Source organism: Bidens hawaiensis, unplaced genomic scaffold (assembly GCF_021521415.1).
Source record: "Bidens hawaiensis isolate Kalapana, Puna unplaced genomic scaffold, B.hawaiensis_p1.1 tig00001920_1, whole genome shotgun sequence".
NCBI lineage: Eukaryota > Viridiplantae > Streptophyta > Magnoliopsida > Asterales > Asteraceae > Bidens > Bidens hawaiensis.
The window spans coordinates 471,977-482,196 of record NW_027491107.1 but is presented as its reverse complement, the minus strand read 5'-3'; the positions used below and the strand labels follow the sequence as shown (position 1 = coordinate 482,196).

Genomic DNA, 10,220 nt, shown 5'->3' with positions numbered 1-10,220 from the left:
AACTCTCAATGAAAACACCAAATTGATATAGACCAATTCGAGTTGATCAATATCCCAATAGACCTTTAGAGTGGGTTAGGCTCCAAGAATAAGAAAAAAGAAGAGAAACCAAAGTTGGAACAATTTTCTGATTTGTTTCTTATTGTTAAACAAAGATTATAATATATATGAAAACCAAGACATAAAAATAGGAAAAGATAAACGGTAAGAAAACACAGTATAATAAGAAAATTAAATAATAAATAAAGTTAAATAGTATATTATACTTTAATTAATATAATAGATCGTATCATAAGAAGCTAGGGCAGGAAGCAAGATTTGATCCTAAGATATTTGCTAGAGTGGAAACCAAGTGCCTAACAATGTACCACCAATTTGGAATGGCCTAATTATGTCTGCGCATCATATTAGGTTTGTATTACTTTTGAGATAGAATTCTTTTAAGTCAGCATATTTGGTTTATATTACTTTTAAGATGGAACTCTTTTAAGCCATCTATTCCATTGTCGAAAAGCATACATAGCTCATTGGTCACACAACTTTTTATTACAATACCATGTAATTTGTCATGAGGTATCTCCAAAAGCTAGAACCATGGTTTTTTTGTATATAAATACTGCGCTTGATCCCTTTTAGCTCAAAAAACACGCACTTTGTTGCATCCAAACAACCCAAACATCTTTCACATATAAACTGTGTAAAATGATAGGGTGCGAAGACATCTATAACTTAGTTTCTGCAATGTTTCCACTCTATGTAGCACTAGTTTTAGGCTATGGCTCGGTGAAGTGGTGGCACATGTTCAAGCCAGACCATTGTGATGCAATAAACCGGCTCAATTGCTACTTCATCATGCCTCTTTTCACATTTGACTTCACAAGCAAAATCAATCCCTACAAAATGAATCACCGATTCATAGCTGCGGATGCAATCTCTAAAACTATCATTCTCATAACAATATCCTTATGGGCTAACTGTAGTATTAAAGGCAGCTATCAATGGTCCGTTACAAGTTTCTCTTTATCTAGTTTGAATAACTCTCTCGTCGTAGGGGTTCCCCTCTTGCGAGCAATGTATGGGAGCTTCGGCGAAAATCTCGTCATTCAGTCTTCAATTTTGCAATCCTTGCTATGGAATATGTTTTTGTTGTTGATGCTAGAGTTTGAACACGCGAAGAAACCGTTGAAGTTGGAGGTTGTTACAAACAATCCAGGTGTGGATATGGAGAGCAATGACATTAGGGATACAAGTAAAAGACCATCTATATTGATTGTAATGAAAACAGTTGGGCTAAAGGTTGCTAAGAACCCAAACTCTTATGCATGCATTTTGGGACTTTCTTGGGCACTTATTGCAAATAGGTATACTTTATTATCAATTCACTGATGCAAATTAGTTCACTAGTGGTATCTTAAATTAATGTAGGTGTATGCAAAATTTATTTAGTTTTTGTTAGAATATATATATTATGGTTAGTCATCAGAAGTATATTCATTGATCGATGCAAACATCTTGTAATGTTCTGTATTGATTTAGGTGGAACATAAAAATGCCACGGATCGTAGAAGGATCAATACTGATCATGTCAAGAGCTGGTGCAGGTGTTGCCATGTTTTGCATTGGTGAGAAGTTTTGGCATCTTCCTTTTATGAGAAAAATAGATTAATTATACGAAAGTATTTCTACCTCGAGCTCAATTGCTATTATTGCATACACACAAGTTGAAGCGTGACCCTTTATTTTATCATGGAAATCTGAAACAAAAAGTGGCGCATGCAGGACTATTCATGGCTTTGCAAAAGAAGATAGTGCATTGCAGTGTGAAGCTAACCATAGTTGGGATGGTATTGAGGTTTGTGGCAGCACCAGCGTCGTTGGCTGTTAGTTCTTTGTCCGTGGGTTTGAGAGGGGATGTTCTTCGTGTTGTCGTGATTCAAGTAAGCATACAAGTTTTGTATTCGAATAACAAATACAATGAGGCCGTTAAAAAAGAAACAAAACATTATGGTCCTAGTCATTTAATAAATTGACAAACAATTGCCAAAAACAATAAAAACAAAGAATGTTAATTAGTTCTTCATGTAAGTAATATAAAACATGATAAATATTAAACCTATAAACCTATTACAGCAGAGAGAGTAGTAACTGCAGCAGGGTATGATGTAGTCGACATGTTTGTCATCTTGATCGAGTTCCTCTTTAGGATGTATAGTTAAGGATGGTATTAGGTTCTTGTGAGGAACCTGGTTTAGGAGAGAGTAGGCACACAAAATTGTTATGTGTGTGTAATTAGGTTATGATGTTAATATTTATCTCTCTATATACACTCAAGGGGAAACCCTTTATTAGCTAGTAGGGTAATATGGTCCATCAACAATTACCAAACTAATATATAATAAGGTATAATTAATATTTTGATCTATTATAATATAAATGATTATAATGACCATATATAAATATATGTAATTATATATTTAATCTTATAAAAGACAAAAAGAAAAGGGCCTAAATCGATGTTCAAATACAAACAATCTTATTTTACAAGGATCGACATAAATCAATTGTATAGGGCCCTGAACAAATAGAAATAAAACCAAGCCATTTGAATCAAGTAGTACACGAGCATGTCGCAACGATATGTTCAGAATTTTTTAAAAGCTTATCATATTTTAAAAGATATGGGAGAAATACAAAAAACGTGTGAGTTAACACTAGTCGTCGTATCTTTGGTTCATGAATGGAATTAAAAATATATATGGCAAACTATAGGGTTTTTTCTTGTTTACATGTTTAAAGATGAGAGCATAAAAGTGTAAGTACTCTTTGCTAACCCAAAATTACGAGTCATCATTGCGTGAGTTGAAAGGTTCTTGTCAATTAATAGAGAAATAATTATCAAGCTAACCATATTTGGGATAGTAATTAATTGCATTTAGTGTACACTCATGTTTGCATTGGGAGTAAATTTCACTAACATTTGTTCATTTCATGATTTTGATGTCGAACTTTGACAAAAAGAGGGATTAAACCATCACAAAAATATATGCAAGACAATAAAGGCAAATTTCCAAAGTGATGAATAAAGTAAAATGAAGAGGTTTATATAAAGATCTGCACCAATATATGAGTAGACGTTCAAGTTGAAAGAATATTTTGGTGTTATTAGAAGCAACTTTTTGGGTCATGAGAAAATTTTTTACACCTAAGTTTTTTAAAAATCAATTAGTGGGATTCCCCGTATGATACGATAAGAATTTAATTGATATTGGTACAGTTTATTACAGTGACGTCATTTGCTGTGGAAATTGAAAGAGAAAATCAAGAAGATAAAGTCGTTATATGTCTAAGGGAGGAGAGGGTTGCTCAACTAAGATGCCTTAATCACAATAACATAACGCCAACTCATTTACCCCATATACTACCCTAATTCACTTAAACACATGGGTGGGTGTAAAACCAAAAAAATATAAATAAAACCATACTAAATAAAAGCATTCAATTGATACTTAAAAATAAATATCACAACCACGTACTAAGAGTTAAAAAATTACATGTCCAATCCTGATTTTCCCTTTTTGACGTTTTCTATCCAAAGTCGCTTCCAGCATTTTACCAGCCAAACGGTTGTGGGGGCGAGTAAAGACCTTCATCTCCTTGTTATACATAATCGTGTTCATCATCTCTATTTGTTTTTCCAAGAACTCGATAGTCGCCTAGCTTGACTTCTTTTTCACTTTATAACTAACTTGTAGTCCGCTTGTTTCTTTTTGGTGTACGCGCGGCTTATCGGTCATTTCATTTTTGGTTCCCACTGAGCTTGATGAAGCGGCCATCTTTTCGACGTGGCCCTGTTGGTTTTGGGTCCTCGTTTAGATCCGGCACACCCTATTCTAGAAGAAGCTCCCGGATTCCAACGAACATCTTCTTTTCTCAGAATTACTACCTGAGTCTTCACCCATCAATGGTACTAAGGCCCATTTACCATGTGTTCTTACAATCTCCCACGAAGTCAATGTGAGTAAACCCGTTGGGATTGGTAATCCTTTAACACCTTATTCATCATATCAAGATCGGCACACCCGCTTTCTCGTAAACGTTCATGTATTATAAAATATATATTAACACCACAAAAGTATATTAAATTATAAAAAAGTACCGCTTGTATCTGTTAAGGTGAATGGATCGATGATCTGTCGGTCCCTTCGATTTCACCTGGATCTTAATTAATCATGTCATAACTCACACAGATTGATGTGTCGACAAGAGAGTTAATGACGGATTGTTATATTTAGAAAGATATCCGTTTGTTAAAGGCGGAATCAATAACAAACATACGGTTGCAATGAATAATCAAAGGTAGAAAGCACACTTAAGATTCACTCAAAAGATTTCCATTTATATAATATTAATCATACAAAAAGATAATCGATTTAGGGTTTTCTAGGAATCCTAAGACAGCCGTCACACAATATTCTCTCAATTAATGTGTCTGTCTTATCCGTATTGTGCCCCCTTTTGCGGCGTGCCCTAAATATTCTATTTATAGGCCTGCCAACCTAGGACAGCTGTCATTCCTTCTAGAAACCCTAAAACAGTCATACATATTCAAATTACATATTCAAAATAAACTAAGTGTAAAACAAGTCTTCCGGGTAGGCTTTGCACCAATCTTGTCTTTCCGAGTATGCTCGGCCACACTTCATAACTTGGTAACATAGAAGTGTGCTCGGGATCAGTTTCCGGGTAGACTTTACTTAAAGAGTATTTCACTAAGTAAAATACTCACCGAGTAGACTTCAGTCTTCTTGACTTTGCCAGACTTTGCCCGACAACTTCTTACGAGCAACCTTGTTCTTCAATGATCCATTTAAGCTCTTTGCTATAAAATAACTTATTAGCAAAGTGTACTCGAGAGTACTGTTCCTTGCTCGAGCTGAACCTTGCCCGATATTACTTAGAGATATTCTTTAGATTATCAAGCATACTTGGATCATACTTATTAATGAATACCTTGCCCGGTCTTCTAATCACTTGGCTTCTTGGACTTGGTTAACCAAACCTTACTCGGAAGAGTAATATACTTGGCTCTGAAGAACAGACTTGCTTGATAAAGTGAACCTTGCCCGGATTTACATAAACTAGTGTACCTTACTCAGCAATGCACTAATCTGCAAACCCTGCTCGAATATCCACTTAAGAAGACTACTTGAAGTAAACCTTGCCCGGTAGGCAAAATATCGTACTCGGCCAAATAAAAGCTTGCTCGGAGGTCTAAGGTGTGCTCGGATCCATTACTTAGCAAATTCAGAGGAGGTTGAGAAGATTCCAATCTTCCATGTACTTCATTTAGGTCAAATCTTTGACTCAACAATCTCCCCTTAGGTCAATTTCTTGACCCAACAATCTCTCCCTAGATTGGAACACCTCAGCTGACCCAAAACATTTCTATGGTTACTTACACTTAGGAAAATACACATCAAATCAAAAATCAAAATTACATATTCAAATAACATAAGCAAATTACATAATCAGAAAGTTGTCCGAAGACATTACAAAACAAAGCCTATTCAAAGATTCTTTAGTTTATCTAGAGATGCTTATTTAGGCATGGAAAATCCAACTTTTCCTGCTCTCTTAAGAATCTTAACAGTTCTGATTGCTTAGCACTTGTAGGCCTTTGCCTTACATTATTATCTGAGAGATGCAGTGCTGCAATCACTGATAATTGCCATAGATTGAATTTTCTGAAGTCATTCTTAGAGAAGATCTTCACAATCTCTCCATTTTCCATCATAACATTCAGATGTTCAGTCCTGGAGTCATAGAATACTCCACTTGGCATAACATTGTGGTTGACTGAATGGTTTTTGGCTTTTACTGCAACCTCGACAAAGGGTTTATCCATCTTCAAGTGCATCTGCTTTGATTTTTCCTGAGTCGTCACAGACATCTTCCTTTTCTTTGTACTGTTCTGTTTTGAGAGCTTGGATGTTGTCTGTTTGCAGAATTTCTCTACTTTGGATTTCCCCTTCATTGTCATCCTTGATAGATCAACCATCTTTTTGGATACTCCTTTGTTCTTACCAACTAGAGACTGGGCAGCTCCCTTTTTCATGTTTAACTGCTGTCTTTTCATTTTCTTGAAGTTGCTCAAAATCTCTTTTCTTTTCATGATTTTTACATAATCAAAAGGAATTCCATTTTTAACCAAAAATTTTGGTTTACCACCATATTTGCTCAATAACTTTTGAATGTTCATATCTTCTTCCAATTCATCTTTCATTTTGTCTTGAACAGTCTTTTCTTCATTCAAAGCCTTTGAAATCTTATCAATGACAATGTCTAGTTTCTCTTTTATCTCTTTCTCTGGTTCTTCTTGCTTAATTAGTTTGAGCAGAGAGACTACCACACCATTTGGAATTTCTTGATCATTCAAGAATTTTTCAATTAGTTCTTGAGGGACTTCTCTCTGATTATTCTTCACTTCATCTCTTAGCTTTCTCTCATCTTCAAACAGCTTTATCAAGTTTTCTTGTTCTTCAAAGTCTTTATCAGACATCATTTGACTCAGAAATTCTCTGTCATAAATTTCTGTCATTCTTTGCACATAGACTCTTTTGGCTTCTGATTCAGATTTATTCATTTCTGAGTCCATTGTATTCTCCTTCTGAGAATTTAAAGTCTGAATTTTATCATCCTCCAGAGCAATTTCTTTTCCTTTTAGTTTCTTGCTTTCCTCAAGTTCTTTCTTTTCATCTTTTGGAATGTTGTCAGTTTCATCATCTGAACTGTTCTTTTCATAAATGGAGAGAAGCTTCAGCGAATTCTCCCCCTGATTCAGTGATTTCTCCCCCTGTTTTGGGGCAGCTGAGATCTTCTCAACCTCAGACATTAGGGTTTGAACTCGTTGCAATGCTTTCTTCAGTTCTTCAGAAAGATGATGTTTGTAAGAATTGGAATTACTTGGAGTTGGATCCATTGCTGATTTTCTGTTATATCAATGAACAAACAATTATCAGTTAGATCTCAAAGTAAGTATAAATAATATTTCAATTCAAACCGTTGTCTTGAATGATGTGGAAATCTGCACAAAACACAAATGTAAGTTACTCTTGAAATGTGAAGTTTCAATTTTGAATAGCATATGCAGGTCTTCTTTTAATGAGAGTTAAGACAAATGTAAAGTACATATCTGCAATTTTTTCTGCCAAAATTGCAGATAAATTTCTTTTGTTTCTGCCTTTTTCTTTTACATGTCAGGTAAAGTGAGAAATTTGAAAAGTGTTTTGTCTTTTAGCTTATAAATTCCTTATCTATTTAAGGAATGATTACTTTGGAATATATATCCAGAAGTGGTAAAGTGTGTAAAGATAAGGTAAAGTGTGTTTCTTTGAGAGTAAGGATTTGCAGTGGGAGGAGAGAGAGGGAAATAATGTTGAAAAAATTTGCCTAACTCCCTCTTTTATACCTTTTGAAAGTGGGTTTTAAATGCTCTTTGTCTTTTTGTGAATTATTAGCTGTCAACCAGTAACATTATCCACTTGATATATTAAACATTTAATTTCATTTAAGTTCATAAGACCTTACTGGAAAGATTAATATATCCAAAGTCTACTCGGTATACTTCCACTTACAAACCTTACCAGGTCAAACTTTGCTTGGAAAATTTTCATTTTGGATATACAAAGTTTGCCCGAATTCGTCTATTTATAAACCTTGCCCGATCAAGTAAATTAATTTAAAGTTAAGACATGATGAAGAAAGCTTACCCGAAATACTAGATTTCTTGAGAAATTAATCACAAGGAAAATAATCAAGTATAATCATCAAATAAACATCCTTACAAAGAATCAATGAAGATCCCCACATAGATTTCTCAATTTCAAATTAAAACTTATCTAGCATAAACCCTAATAAGAATCATAATCAATTTTATCATACTAACTAACATATTCAATCAATCATACTTGAAAAACATAGTGTGCCCGAGCAACCATTCAAGAGAATAGTGTGCTCGAACACCTTTCTAATGCAAAGTATACCCGAATAACCTTCATATAGTACAAAGTGTGCCCGGAAAGGATTTCCAGCAGACAGTGTACTCGGAAATTTAAGTTTTGAAATTACCAAGTATATTGAGGGAACAAAAGTGTACCCGGAATATAAAGTGTGCCCGGAAAACAAAGTTTGCCCGAAAACACTTGTAATTTCAAAGAAATCATAAACACACATATCACAGAGTATGCTTGGAATGAAATTAAAACACATAGACATTTAAGTGTGCTATAGTCTAAAATTTCATAGAGCTTGCCAGTAAATCCTATGTTAGCACTAAGCTTGCTAGGATAAACACATTCAATCATCAGGTATGCCCTTACCCAAGGGATTTCAAAGTGTCAAACCATACCCGAAAAATGACAAACTTAAATAGTAATATCTAAGCATGCCCGGAAAGATTAACAAACCTTTCCTAACGACATATTCACACAAATCACAAAGCTTACTTGATGTACTTGACTAAGTTCATAAAGTTCGCTTGGAATCACAATCAGCATATAACATGCATGGCTTGCCTGAAACAATAATTTCTTGTTAAAAGCTAGCTATAACAACACATAATCATCTCAAGACTTCAAGTTTGCTCGGGAAATGAGTACAACAGTGTACTCTACCCGGAAAGTATAAACACTTCAAAGCATGCCCGAAAATCATAAAGTTAGTCAAAAATGACTAAGCTTACTCGGAAAGGTTGAAAATTATCAAACCATACCCAAAACAACATATTCACACATAATCAACTGTTTTGTACCCGGAAAGGTTGTAAATCATTAAACGTTACCCGAAAATATATATTCAAACAGTTTGTGCCCGGGAAGGTTATAAGGCATCAAACCTTACCTGAACTAACATATTCAACCTATTTTAGGCAAAATGCAACACTTTTTGACTTAAACCACTTTGTCAAAATATATTTTTCATTTCAGATTATAGTTTAAGAGCAATTGGTGCATTTAGAGATCAAATTTCAGTTATATTTCTCTTCAAAACAGTTTCTTCCATTTACTGAAAAGATCTCAAGAATGGGATCATATTGACTAAGTAGCTATCTCAATACTTCACTCTCAGCATTATTATGACAACATAGATAGGTTAACAGCAGGTATAAACTTAGCATGAATTTCATCTCTTTGGTGATATGATTTAGGTTCATTTAAAGCATAATGCATTAATGGTCAACACTGTGCTATGATGCCTCATATCTCTTCTCAAAGCTTATTTGGCTTTCCTCAGATCACCCAAATTTGACTCCAACCTCCTGTATTTGGTCAAAAATAGTTTTTGTATGACAGAACTTATTGTATTTTTGTATTTTTAGATTCAAACATATATAGAGGTTGAACGCTGGGCTTACAGTTAGTAACATGCCTTTCATTCAAGATGAGACAGATTTTGTCAACATCTTTGTAGTTCTTGTTGTAACCCTCTTGTTTGATAAAATATTTAAAACACTTATCAACTTTTGGTTGATTTATTCATTCTTCCCCTTGTTTTTGATATTTTCTCAAATTTTCTTAAATATTTTCCTTGTCATATTTAAAGATGTTTCATTTTTGGTTGACCAAATAACAACAGGCTCGTGTATGACTGGGTAATCACTTTTCTGCCTATCATTTGGAGAGATTTATCTTGAGACATGCAAAGACAACTATGCATCTCCACATAAAGATTAGCATATTCATTATGTTTATATCACCTTAGATTTTACATCATCATGGGAAAGCAACCATACATGTTAATGACTATACTAAGGTCTTTTTAGCCTATTAATTCCATATGATCAGCTAAGTAGACAATGTACTATCATTTCCCAAAAAACACAGTTTAATATTCAATCACCCCAATATCTCTTCATTGTCAGGTTAATGGCTATCCTGTTTGACCAAAAGTGGCAACAGGACTGTTGGTGCATGTTTTGTAACAGATGATCTTTTGTGTTTGTTAGAATTGAGAGCAACGGTCAAAGGGGAGTCTGTTGGTGCATGTTTTGTGACCGTCGCTATGCAATTCTGTTCAGCCGAAACGAAGTACGAAGTTAGAACAACGTTGTAACAACTTCTGCCGTAGGCGAAGTTGTAACAACTTCTGCCGTAGGCGAAGTTAGAACAACTTCGCCTACTGGCCTACAGGCCCAAGCCCGTGAAGTTGTTTATATATATATA

General features: G+C 34.6%; 1 protein-coding gene across 1 annotated transcript in view; it reads left to right on the top strand.

Moving 5' to 3' along the window:
- Window positions 1-363: 363 nt before the first annotated feature.
- The window catches only part of LOC143599224 (auxin efflux carrier component 5-like), a 48,946-nt gene continuing 39,089 nt past the window's right edge, over window positions 364-10,220 (top strand). Inside the window, exons 1-3 of the mRNA XM_077077226.1 lie at window positions 364-1,361; window positions 1,537-1,622; window positions 1,780-1,937. Coding sequence (XP_076933341.1) covers window positions 703-1,361; window positions 1,537-1,622; window positions 1,780-1,937 — 903 coding nt within the window. The 5' untranslated portion in view covers window positions 364-702. The remainder of the gene's footprint in view (window positions 1,362-1,536; window positions 1,623-1,779; window positions 1,938-10,220) is intronic.